Below are 12,085 nucleotides of genomic sequence, written 5' to 3'. Positions count from 1 at the left end.
AGAGGAAAAAAGTTCTTGGGGCACCTGGGTGGCTCGGTCATTAAGCGTCTGCCTTTGGCTCCGGTCATGATCCCAGGGTACTGGGATCGATCCCCACAGGAGCCTGCTTCTCCCTCTCCCGTTGCCTCTGCTTGTGTTCCCTCTCTCATTGTCTCTCTCTCTGTGTCAAATAAATAAATAAACAAACAAATAAACAAAGGAATAAAGTTCTTTACAACTTTTCTGTAAATTTGACAGCATTTCACATTTTTAAAATGCATTTTTTAAAACTCTCTTTTCTAATTATAAAGCTTAAGATATGTGTAGTGTAAAATTTTCCAATTCTACTTAAAAGCAAAATTTCTCCTTATCCTACCACTGCTAATACTTGGATGAACGCCCTTCCAGGGGCCTCTGCAAGTCAAACTTTAAATATAATTATATACTTGCTGTCCTAATGACCTAGTTTTTTCACTCAACATTATCTTGTACATACCACTGATACATATACACACACGCACACACACACACACATTTACATTCTAAAACAAAGCTATTGTCACTACCTCAAGTAGTCCCACAGCTATGGAAAGTGCCACTCCAGAGGAACGCAAAGGTCTCTTTCCCTGTGGTACAGGCCAAGGGTCTCGTTGCAGTTCTCCCAGAAGATCTGTGAGATTCATGTCTATTTTCTGTACTGGCTGTAAGAATCTACAAAACAATATTAAATAAAAAGTCATTTATAAATGTTTGTGGGTGGGGCGCCTGGGTGGCTCAGTTAAGCGTCTGCCTTTGGCTCAGGTCATGATCCCAGCGTCCTGGGATTGGGCCCCGCATCAGGCTCCCTGCTTGGCGAGAAGCCTGCTTCTCCCTCTCCCACTCCCCCTGCTTGTGTTCCCTCTCTTGCTGTCTCTGTCAGATAAATAAATAAAAACTTAAAAAAAAAAATGTTTGTGGGTAAGAGTTTAAGAAACAAACTGTCGGGGCACCTGGGTGGCTCAGTCATTAAGCGTCTGCCTTCAGCTCAGGTCATGATCCTAGGGTCCTAGGATCGAGCCCCGCATCAGACTCCCTGCTCTGCGGGAAGCCTGCTTCTCCCTCTCCCGCTCCCCCTACTTGTGTTCCCTCTCTCGCTGTGTCTCTCTCTGTCAAGTAAATAAATAAAATCTTCAAAAAAAAAGAAACAAACTGTCTACTAATAGAGAAAAGTATGGGGCGCCTGGGTGGCGCAGTTGGTTAAGCATCTACCTTCAGCTCAGGTCATTATCCTGGGGTCCTGAGATGGAGTCCCACACTGGGCTCCCTGCTCAGCTGGGAGCCTACTTTTCCCTCTCCCTCTGCTCCTCCCTGCTGCTTACCTGCTCATTCTTTCTCTCATAAATAAGTAAAATCTTTAAAAAAAAAAGAAAGAAAAGTAACTTGAATACATAGCAGACCACTGGTTCTCTAACTTTTGTGTACATCAGAATTGGTGGGAGGACTTATTTTAACAGATTGCTGGTTGCAGAGCTTTGTTTCAGTAAGTCTGGGGTAGGGCCCAAGAATTTGCATTTCAGACAAGTTCCTAGGTGATGCTATCTACTGGTCCAGAACCAGTTTGAGTACAACTGCTATAAGGGAAACATTCACACCAAGTATTACTTCAGGACTACATCTTTTATTTACCAGTCTAGTTAAGTTTTAAGGCCACTGAAATAATTATGAGACTCAATTTTAGTTAATACCACCTCTGATTAGTAAGTTTAGGGGGAAAAAAAAAACTACCTCTAAGGCTAAGAAGGCAAAATGAGAAAGTTCTGAGGCCCTATTTTTGCTTGGCTGCCTTCAACCACAAAAGTTTTTATGAACTTAAAAACAGAAGATCAGGAATATATCAAAATATCAAAACTTAAGTAACTCCTTAACATTGCAATGATGAGAAAGCAACCATTTTGGTAACATGATTCTGCCTCAGCTCTTTAGAAGGTATACTAATGCAATGTATTTATATTCCTAAAAATATTTAACAACATAGTATCACTGAATGTCTTATTTTCAAGTTAAGGGGGGGATGCTTAAAAGAGCTGCACAAATTGTAAAATTCTCTTTGCCATATTTAATTATTACCTGTTGGAAGGAGGTGGCTGCTGTACCTGAGGACCACGTGTTGCTTGAGTAACGGGTACTTTAGAGAGTCCGAGCATTTCCTGTAAAGAGATGATTTCTGTGAGATCCATTCAATTACTCCTACAAAGATGAAACAACCTCTTACCATGTGCAAGGTCCTGTGCTAGGTATTAGGAACACAAAAATAAAGAACATAAAGTCTCTTTCCTCAGAAAGCAAAAGGTCCAGTTGGGGAGATGATCAGGTAAACAATAACAATACAATGAAATAATCACCGTAAGAGAGCAAAGCACAAGATGCTGTAGAAGCAAAGAGGGGTACTAGCTCCGAAATACTTCATTTCTAATTAATAGTCAAAAAGTTACTGTGTAGGGCGCCTGGGTGGCTCAGTTGGTTAAGCGACTGCCTTCGGCTCAGGTCATGATCCTGGAGTCCCGGGATCGAGTCCCACATCAGGCTCCCTGCTCAGCAAGGAGCCTGCTTCTCCCTCTGACCCTCCCCCCTCTCATGTACTCTCTCTTTCTCGCTCTCTCAAATAAATAAATAAATCTTTAAAAAAAAAAAAAGTTACTGTGTAACTTGAATGTCTGTATTTCTTAACTTATGTTCATCCATCCCTCTGAGCAACTATATTTCAAGTATCTGCTATGTGCCAGGCATCTAATGGTAAAAAAAAATATACAGTCCCTGACCTTATGAAATTAAAATCTGGTGAAACAAATAGCAGATAATAAAAATCATTAGCAAAAAAAAGTATAAAATTGCAATTGTAATAAATGTAAAGGAGAGGTACATGGAATCATATAAAAGGGGTTATAAGGTTCTCTCTCCCACTCCCCCTGCCTGTATTTCCTCTCTTGCTGTGTCTCTGTTAAATAAATAAAATCTTAATAAATAAATAAATAAAAGGGGTTATAAGGTTCATATACCTTGTGTTTATATTTCTTAATTTCTGACTTATCGTCTAACCAAATTGCCAGTTTTGTTTTGAATTTTAAATGTGTACAAAATTCCTCTCTAGACACATAAAAATATTTTACTAGTTTTTTTTTTTTCTTTAAAGATTTTATTTATTTGACAGAGAGAGAAACGAGAGAGGGAACACAGGCAGGGGGAGTGGGAGAGGGAGAAGAAGGCTTCCCGAGGAGCAGGGAGCCTGACGCAGGGCTCGATCCCAGGACCCCGGGACCACGACCCGAGCCGAAGGCAGATGCTCAATGACTGAGCCACCCAGGCGCCCCCTAAAGTTTTCTTGAATTTAGAAATGCTCCATCATGAAGTGACAGAGTAAAAGTAGGTAACAGAAAATCAGAAACTCTAAATATTTGGAAAGAAAAAATACTGAATTAATCCTACGGTATTTCCTATACTCCTAGCAGGAAAAACAACTTTTTACTAAGAACTTACTATGTGTTAGATTCTGTGCTAAACTCTATATATACTCTTTGTTCACACAACAAAATGAAGTAGATTTCTTAGTCCCTGCTTTATAAATGAAAACTGACACTCAGAAAGGCTACATAACTTGCCAAAGGTTACACAACTAGTTAAATGGCAAAGCAAGATATTAATCCAGGTTTTGCAACAAAGCCCTGTAACAGTTTACAGTATTCTGAGTATTCTCACATTATTTCACTTAGTACTAATAATAGCCTTGTAAAATAGGTATTTATCCCTTTCCACAGAGGATAAGAAAACAAGCAAAGAGATCAACCCAAGATTGCACAACTGGAAGAGTTTAATACTATTTGGGGAGCAAAGACCAAGCTCTTTTCGATGAAATGAATAGAGAAGGAAAATAAAAACATTTTAATGAAGAAGAAAATTTAGTCTGTAGGCATGTACTGCCTGCTACAAAAAAGGAGGTATTTTATGTGCTACATATGTATTATATAAGCAAAATGTACTCTATAATCAGAGGTAATATTAAACTTTAAATAAATTTACACTTTAAAAATAACAGCAAACACTTACAGGCACAAACCATTTAATTTTCATGACCACACTGTAAGGTAGATACTGTTATTACCTCTCTTCTACAAATGAAAAAAATTAAGGCACAGAAAGACTAAAACTTGCCCACTTTCTCTCCTGTCTCATGGAAACAAATGATCTTCCTCTCTATTCCCTACCATGTCTTCTGAAACCTCACCTCACTCTTGTTTTCACTCACCCTCTTTAGTCTCTCTTTCCCTCCTGTGTAAAAACACATTCAAGTGTCCCTCCTAAAGTAAACCTGTTAACTCCGTTCTCTCTCTCAAATTCCCACACTGTTGCCTTCCTTACCTTCAACAAACCTCTTGAACGAACGCAGACTCTAATTTTCTTCACTTCCTCAAACCTTATTCATGATCTTATTCACTGTTCATTATCCTCCCCATCCAAAGCTGCAAATTCCTCCACTATTTTCTATCTCAATTAACTGTAGCACCACTATCCTGTCTACCAAGCTTCAAATTAGAATCATTTAAAATCATTCTCAAAATCTTCTTTTCTTTTTCATTCTGGGCTACCTGGATGTTCCAAAGTCTGACTTCATGTCTGTGTACTTTATACGAGGCTTACCTATCATCTTCTAGGCTAACTATTCTTAACTGGGGGTTGTAGCAGAATCACTTATAAAGTTTTTCAAAATACTTACATGAACAGTCTTGCCCTCTCAACAACCTCCCAATACAAGCACATGTTCACTTACTCTCTCAGGGTCTAGCAAAATCTCTAAGCAAAAAAAAAAATATATTGAAAATATACCCAGGGGCGCCTGGGTGGCTCAGATGGTTAAGCGTCTGCCTTCGGTTCAGGTCATGATCCCAGGGTCCTGGGATCGAGCCCCGCATCGGGCTCCTTGCTCGGCGGGAGGCCTGCTTCTCCCTCTCCTTCTACTGCTCCCCCTGCTTGTGCTCTCTCGCTCTCTCTGTCAAATAAATAAATAAAATCTTTAAAAAAAAAAAAAAAAAGAAAATATACCCAAATGATCCTAGTAAGCTACACGCAACTCCCTGTCTTGGAAGAAAAGCTTCAATTTGCTCCCAAAATAAAAATGTTGTCCTAGGGTATGAAAAACTATATACTCTTGGTTCATACATTAGTAACTCTCAAGCTTTAAAATACTCCCCTTGGCAAACATAATAGAAGTGCTTACGTCCTAAATGAGATGTCAAGAAACCAAAGTTAACATTCATTCTATGGTTGCTTTCCCTCAGTCTTCAGCATGACTTCCATAAGCCCTTTAAATCTCTAGCAAAATACCTTCAGTTTCACCATCAAAAGTTAGGGGTCTTCAATCTGTATAATAACAATTTAAGGGAAATGAAAGAAAACTGATACCAACACTAAATTTAAAGCCTTTGTTAGAATGTAATTAATCATTCATCTTAATATATTTTCTACAAACTTATATCAGAATGCATTTATAGACATTTACGGAGTGGTGCCCACAGATAAGATCAAACTACCATACTTGTTGTTTACCTGCAGTTGTTTGGCAGACAGATCTTTTGTTCCTCTGAACACATAGCTTTTTGAAATGCCCTCACATCCAAGTTCATGAACCTGTACCATTCTCCCAAAAGTAATAAGTCCAACCAAAGCTGTAGGTGGTAAAAGACTTAATGACATCTGCATAGATTCTTTCAGAGCTTGTAAATCTTCATCTTCCATGCAAGTATCAACCACATAGAGGAATATCAAAGGCATCTGAGGACCACGCTTTTAAAAAATGTTGCAATAAGAAAATAATGTTAATGCATTAATACTCAGCACAATATACAAGAACAATTAGTAGAAGACTTAAATAATTTACAGTACATTCATACAATGAAATCTTAAGTCATTTCAGAAATGAAACAAGTTACATATGAACAGAGAGATATGTAAGACCTATCAAGAGAAAAATTAAATTTAAAAACATTTATAGTTTCGAAAGCTTTTGATTTGTTTAATTGCATGAGGCTTCATTTTCTTTAACAAGTATTTATTTCTCTTAAAATAAAAAAACAGTAGCTATAAAGTTTAAAAACAAAATAAGGTAATTTTTGGGGCGCCTGTGTGGCTCAGTCGTTAAGCGTCTGCCTTCGGCTCAGGTCGTGATCCCAGGGTCCTGGGATCGAGCCCCACATCGGGCTCCCTGCTCCGTGGAGAAGCCTGCTACTCCCCCTGCTTGTGTTCCCTCTCTCGCTATGTCTCTCTCTGTCAAATAAATAAATAAAATCTTTAAAAAAAAAAAAGGTAATTTTTATAAAATAATTATCTAAACCTGAATCAGACTGCAAAAGAACTGGAAACTAGGTAGGCTGGACAAATTACTTACTGGCTCAAGTGAACCATATTCTGCTTTCTCTACAACATTCATAAAGGATAATATCACTTTAATACTTAAGTATGTAAACAACTATGTAAAGTCATTCAGAAAGGGAAGAAAAATGACTTTCTTAACAAGGACCAATGCAAGAGTAACTTTATTAATTAGACTTGGGGAAATATCAGGTTCTAGCATCATATTAATAGAAAAGTATTTCTGAGGCATCTGCAGGTTAGTTCAGAAATATAATCTCCCAAATACATAACAACATTGACACTGTACTGTTTATTGATCTACTCAGCATAGCAAATCATCACATCACCCAATATCCTGGCCACCCATTAAATAACTACAACAGAGAAATTACCTTGTTCAAATTGACTAGGATAGCTCTTACCTCTTAAATGCTCCATCAATTCAATGTGAGAATCAAGAATGACGCCCTTTAAGTCATCTCAACTTAACAATTATTTTGGTATAAAGTAAATTACTAGATATTTAAAACTTTGTTAAGGATTTACTCTTATGTTCTTACCAAAACTACATATTCAATACTAGAAAACTGAGGTAAAAGCTCAGCAGGTTGATTCAGTTCAGATATACCAGCATAAGTAGGTGGAAACTGTGGGGAAAAAAAACAAAAATTTTTAACAAATTATTTACCAGAAAGAGTAATGAAATTCTAAACTGCAAATAATTTTCTGCATTTAGTTATTAAAAAGTATTTGTCATATGAAAAATTTCATCTTTTTTTAAATATGCATTTTTCTACATATTTAGACCAGTACCAAAGCATTAACATCTGCATTAGGGGTTTTCTTACCTGATTCCTTTGATAACAAAAGTTGCAAGCCCAGAGTTTTGCTCGATAATCCACCTGACTGTTTTAAGAAAAGATAAAAAAGAGCTCATGTTTCAGTTCAATTGTACAATGAACCTAATTTTAATAAAATTCTTTCTGAAACATGAACACAACCAAATTAACAGTTAAAGTGATCTTTAAAGGTAATTACTTTTAGATGTTGCCAATATCTAATTGATACTTTTAGCATATACAATTTCACCTAAATGAACATAACTTTTAATATATAGGAAATATCAATAAAATTAAGATAATCCTTTTTTCTTCAAATGATTTGGTAACTTCTACACTCAGATCTAGAAAACATTTATTTAATTCAAAAATATATTTACTGAATGCCTAATATGTACCAGCCATTATTCCAGCAGTAAATACAGCAGTAAATAAGAGATCAAAGGTCCCTGTTATCATGGAGCTTATAATCTAGAACAGAAAGACATATCAGAAAAATAGATGCATAAACACAGAAGATACTTTCAGATAGTGATAATAAGAGATTAAAGATAACAGAGCAGGGTGTGAGAATGTGTTTAGGAGGGCTACTTTAAAAGAAAGCCTTTTTAAATAAACAACTGAAATGTGATCTAAATGAAAAGGAACCAGTCAATCCAGGCAGAGCAATCCAGGCAGAATATATAGCTATTGCACAAGTTTCAAGGTAGGAATAAATCTGGATGCTCAAGGATCCGAAAGAGGGTAAAGTATAATGTAGATAACAATAAGGAAAATGGGTAACATAAGATGAAAGCAGAAATATACAAAGGCTAGGTGATATAGGTTTAAGTCTTGACAACCAGTTTGGATTTTTCATTGCAAGTATAGTAAGACACTACTGAAGGATTTTAATAATCTGATATGCATTTGTAACACTCTAGCTTCTGGATAAATAATAAACTGCTGAAAGACAAGAATGGAAACAGGGTGGCCATTTAGGAGGATAATTAAATTGTCCAGAAAAAAAGATGGTGTATCTTTAAGTAGAGTGTACTAGCAGAATCAGTAGTACAGAATGTAAGAGACAGAATCAGTAATGTTCTGGAGGCAGAATCAGAGCTGCTAGTGGACTGGGTGGGTAGAGAGGGTAGAAAGAGGAATAAAAGATGATTCTTGATATTCTGGTTTATGCATTAAGAAATTAACATTTCTGGGGTGCCTGGGTGGCTCAGTCGTTAAGAGTTTGCCTTCGGCTCAGGTCATGATCCCAGGGTCCTGGGACTGAGCCCCACATCAGGCTCCCTGCTCCGTGGGAAGCCTGCTTCTCCCTCTCCCACTCCCCCTGCTTGTGTTCCCTCTCTTGCTGTCTCTTTCTGTCAAATAAATAAATAAAATCTTAAAAAAAAAAAAAAGAAATTAACATTTTCAAATACCATACCACTCAATTATGACTTTTCTAATGACAAGATGGGTCTAATGACACACAGCCAGCACCAGTATCTAGAGATACTAGTGACAGGATCTAACAGTTCATATAGTGACAATTTTACCTTTGGTCTCTTATCAACTCATTACAACTAGAATATCCTTCAATTTTACAGCACTTTGGATTTCAGTATCCTAATCCGAAAAATTATAACAAAAACATTCTCTATAAATGAGCAAGAAAGAAACTATAATTTTAAATAGTATTGCCACGTAAGTTTTTTTCACTATATTTTAATTACCATAAAGGATTCAGAACTGCACGGCAAGTGGTCCTACTACACAGAACAGGTTCATACTGAATAGGTGGTAAATCAGGTCTCTCCTTCAGGGGTGTAAATAGGGCTGCTACTGGAACGACCATCCTTGTAGCTTCCAGTCGACTTGATGGCCAAACATTCCAACTAAATCGGACTCCATCTCGTTCTTCATTTTGTTGGATGAATTCCAAATACGTTGTCATCGTAGAGCCTGATGGTTATTTCTGTGACAAATTAAAGATGTTTAAAAATCTTCTTTTCTTTACAGATTTTATTCTTTTATTTGACAGAGAGAGAGCTCAAGCAGAGAGAGTGGCAGACAGAGGGAGAGGGAGAAGCAGGCTCCCTGGACGTGGGGCTCGATCCCAGGACCCTGGGATGATGACCTGAGCCGAAGGCAGACACTTGACATACTGAGCCACCCAGGCACCCCTAAAAATCCTCTTAAGGAAAACTAAAATAAGTACGTTTTTCCCCACTTACAGCAATATTAATCCATGAGAAATCATAGCCAAATAAAAGTATTTAAGGCGCCTGGGTGGCTCAGTTGGTTAAACGACTGCCTTCAGCTTCAGGTCATGATCCTGGAGTCCCGGGATCGAGTCCCACATTGGGCTCCCTGCTCAGCAGGGAGTCTGCTTCTCCCTCTGACCCTCTTCCCTCTCGTGCTTTCTATCTCTCATTCTCTCTCTCTCTCAAATAAATAAATAAAATCTTTAAAAAAAAATAAAAGTATTTATCTCAGAAAAAAAATTCACAAGCAACAATAACCTTACTTATAACAAAATGATTAATGACTCTACAGAACCCAGTGCTCATTAGGCCCAGTAAGAAGGTTTTTTTTGGTTTGGTTTTGTTTTTAAGATTTTATTTATTTATTTGACAGAGAGAGAGAGAATGCGCACAAGCAGGGGGAGCGGCAGGCAGAGGGAGAAGGAGAAGCAGACTCCCCGATGAGCAGGGAGCCCAATGCTCCCTGGGGCAGGGGGAAGGGGGGCGGCTCCATCCCAGGACTCCAGAATCATGACCTGAGCCAAAGACAGACGCTTAACTGACTAAGCCACCCAAGCGCCCCCCAGTAAGGGGTATTTTATCCTTTTTTATTCATTCTGAAAATAAAAAAAACTACAGCAAAAAAAATAGTAAAATAGGTATCCTATTTATTTAAGGGTGTATAGGAAAGAAAGGCAAAGATGGGGAAAAATTTAGATCCCACATTTTCCATATCAGCCCTCTAAGTTACACTTTTCTAATGAACAGATTATCAAAAACATTAAATTCTAAAGCTCATATGGTTTTCTAACCAGAAGATGACAAGTTTCCACAAACCATGCTAGAAGAGAATGCTTAACAACGCATAACAAAAACATTTTTTCTAAAACTGGGTACTTCTATTTTGGACAATTTTTTTTATTGTGCAAATACAGGACCATTTGTGGCACAATACATAAAATGCTTGCTAAGTGGTGTTCTGTATGATTTACGTGCCATTTGACTTCTTTTGGAAGAAACTTAATTCAGAATATTTTTAACATTCCAACATTCCAACTTAGGAGAGCATTTTAAACTCTAATTTGAGACATACAATTTCAATATAATCACTTCAATTTATTAGCAGGGGAAGGAGGATGCTGCTCTCGTTAGGGCCCAGTATCAAGAGACATCTCCATCTTGTTACTCTTACCGCCTACCTAGAAAGCCAGCTTTCCTACCTCAGCAACAGTTCTATCTCACATTCTCAAACTGCAACAGTGATTAGTGAAGGAAGGAAACGGTAAAATTTAAAGTTCTGAGAGAACAGAGAGTTTCAAGTGCTAAGTGGCTGGCCAAAATATTTGTAGGAGAGATGAAAGATATCAACAACTGAAGAATTATGAAAGTAGGGTACCTTCATAATTTGCTAAGAATGACAACAGGATGAGGAACTGATTCTAAAATGTAACTGAGGGAAAAAAAGGTATCATTTGAAAAAAGCATATTGAATATAATAATTTTAATTTTAGAAACATTTTCAAATAGATCTTGTTAATAAAAATTACAGAAAGCGAAGCTTAACAAATCTAGGTATTTCTCTTCCTTAACAGCTAAGAATTTTTTTTCTTTAAAAGAAATAAGAATGTTACATATTAAATACACCTCAGTTAAAAAATAAAAGAAAAATTAAACACTGTATTTCCTATCAGAATCTCAGAGACCACTAGAGAATTGTGTGCTAATCAAGAGCGAACACAGATTTTTCAAAGGTTGATAAGGGATAAAGAGGAATCCTAAGATAACTAAACTTGTTTAGAAAAGATGATCTTCAAGGTAAATATAGAAGCCAGATTTGAGAAGAATAGTATGAGTTTTCAAGAAAAAGTGGGTGTTGAAAAATAATGATAAAACAAATGTCTGGAATAGTGAGAGAACAGTTAGACGCCAACCTCAGTTTTAAAGGAGAAACAGCTTCCTCTGGGAGAGAAATCTAGGTTTAGCAACAGCTTCCATGCTACACATGTGAATATAAACCCCAGGATTGAGGCGCCTGGGTGGCTCAGTCGTTAAGCATCTGCCTTCAGCTCTGGTCATGATCCTAGGGTCCCGAATCGAGCCAGCAACAAGCCCAGCATCAAGCCCTGCATCAGGCTCCCTGCTCAGCGGGAAGCCTGCTTCTCCTTCTCCCCCTGCTTGTGTTCCCTCTCTAGCTGTCTGTCTCTCTCTGCCAAAAAATGGATAAAATCTTTAAATAAATAAATAAACAAACATACAAACCCCAGCACTATGCAATCCCTCCCATTATTTCTACAGAACAAAAAGCAAATGAAGTTTTCCATTTTTGCGTGCAGAATCGAATCTATATAATCTGAAATGTATCATCAAAAAAAATTTTTAGTTAGAATTTTAAAAAATAATAAAATACATCACCAAAAAGCATTAAAATACCTATTAAAATACTAGACCAATCAAGGTTTTTCATCTGAACCATAAAAACACAAAAAATGTTTTGACTATTTTCTCAATTATCCAAAAATGGTACATAACTAGTATTTAGATATTTGACATACTCTTTCTCAACTGATGAAGTGAATCTGTCACCTGGAAAATAATTGACAGTAGTTATTAACAAAGATAAAAATTGAGCATTCAAGCAAATATAAAAAAAAATTTTTAAAGATATTA

At 37.0% G+C, this 12,085-nt stretch overlaps 1 protein-coding gene across 5 annotated transcripts in view; it reads right to left on the bottom strand.

Moving 5' to 3' along the window:
- Positions 1–12,085, bottom strand: part of SEC23A (Sec23 homolog A, COPII coat complex component) — a 72,435-nt gene that overhangs the window by 46,178 nt on the left and 14,172 nt on the right. For 4 of the 5 annotated variants that reach the window (XM_027569835.2, XM_027569836.2, XM_027569838.2 and 1 more), the window contains 6 exons: positions 8,909–9,150; positions 7,209–7,266; positions 6,921–7,007; positions 5,557–5,793; positions 2,086–2,165; positions 546–690 (listed from right to left, as the gene is read on the bottom strand). In XM_027569835.2, coding sequence (XP_027425636.2) covers positions 546–690; positions 2,086–2,165; positions 5,557–5,793; positions 6,921–7,007; positions 7,209–7,266; positions 8,909–9,129 — 828 coding nt within the window. In that variant the 5' untranslated portion in view covers positions 9,130–9,150. The other variant, XM_027569839.2, reaches the window with a different exon arrangement.

The sequence above is a fragment of the Zalophus californianus genome, chromosome 6 (assembly GCF_009762305.2).
Source record: "Zalophus californianus isolate mZalCal1 chromosome 6, mZalCal1.pri.v2, whole genome shotgun sequence".
In the NCBI taxonomy this organism is placed as follows: domain Eukaryota; kingdom Metazoa; phylum Chordata; class Mammalia; order Carnivora; family Otariidae; genus Zalophus; species Zalophus californianus.
The sequence above is the reverse complement of the archived record's forward strand: the minus strand, read 5'-3'. Positions and strand labels throughout refer to the sequence as shown.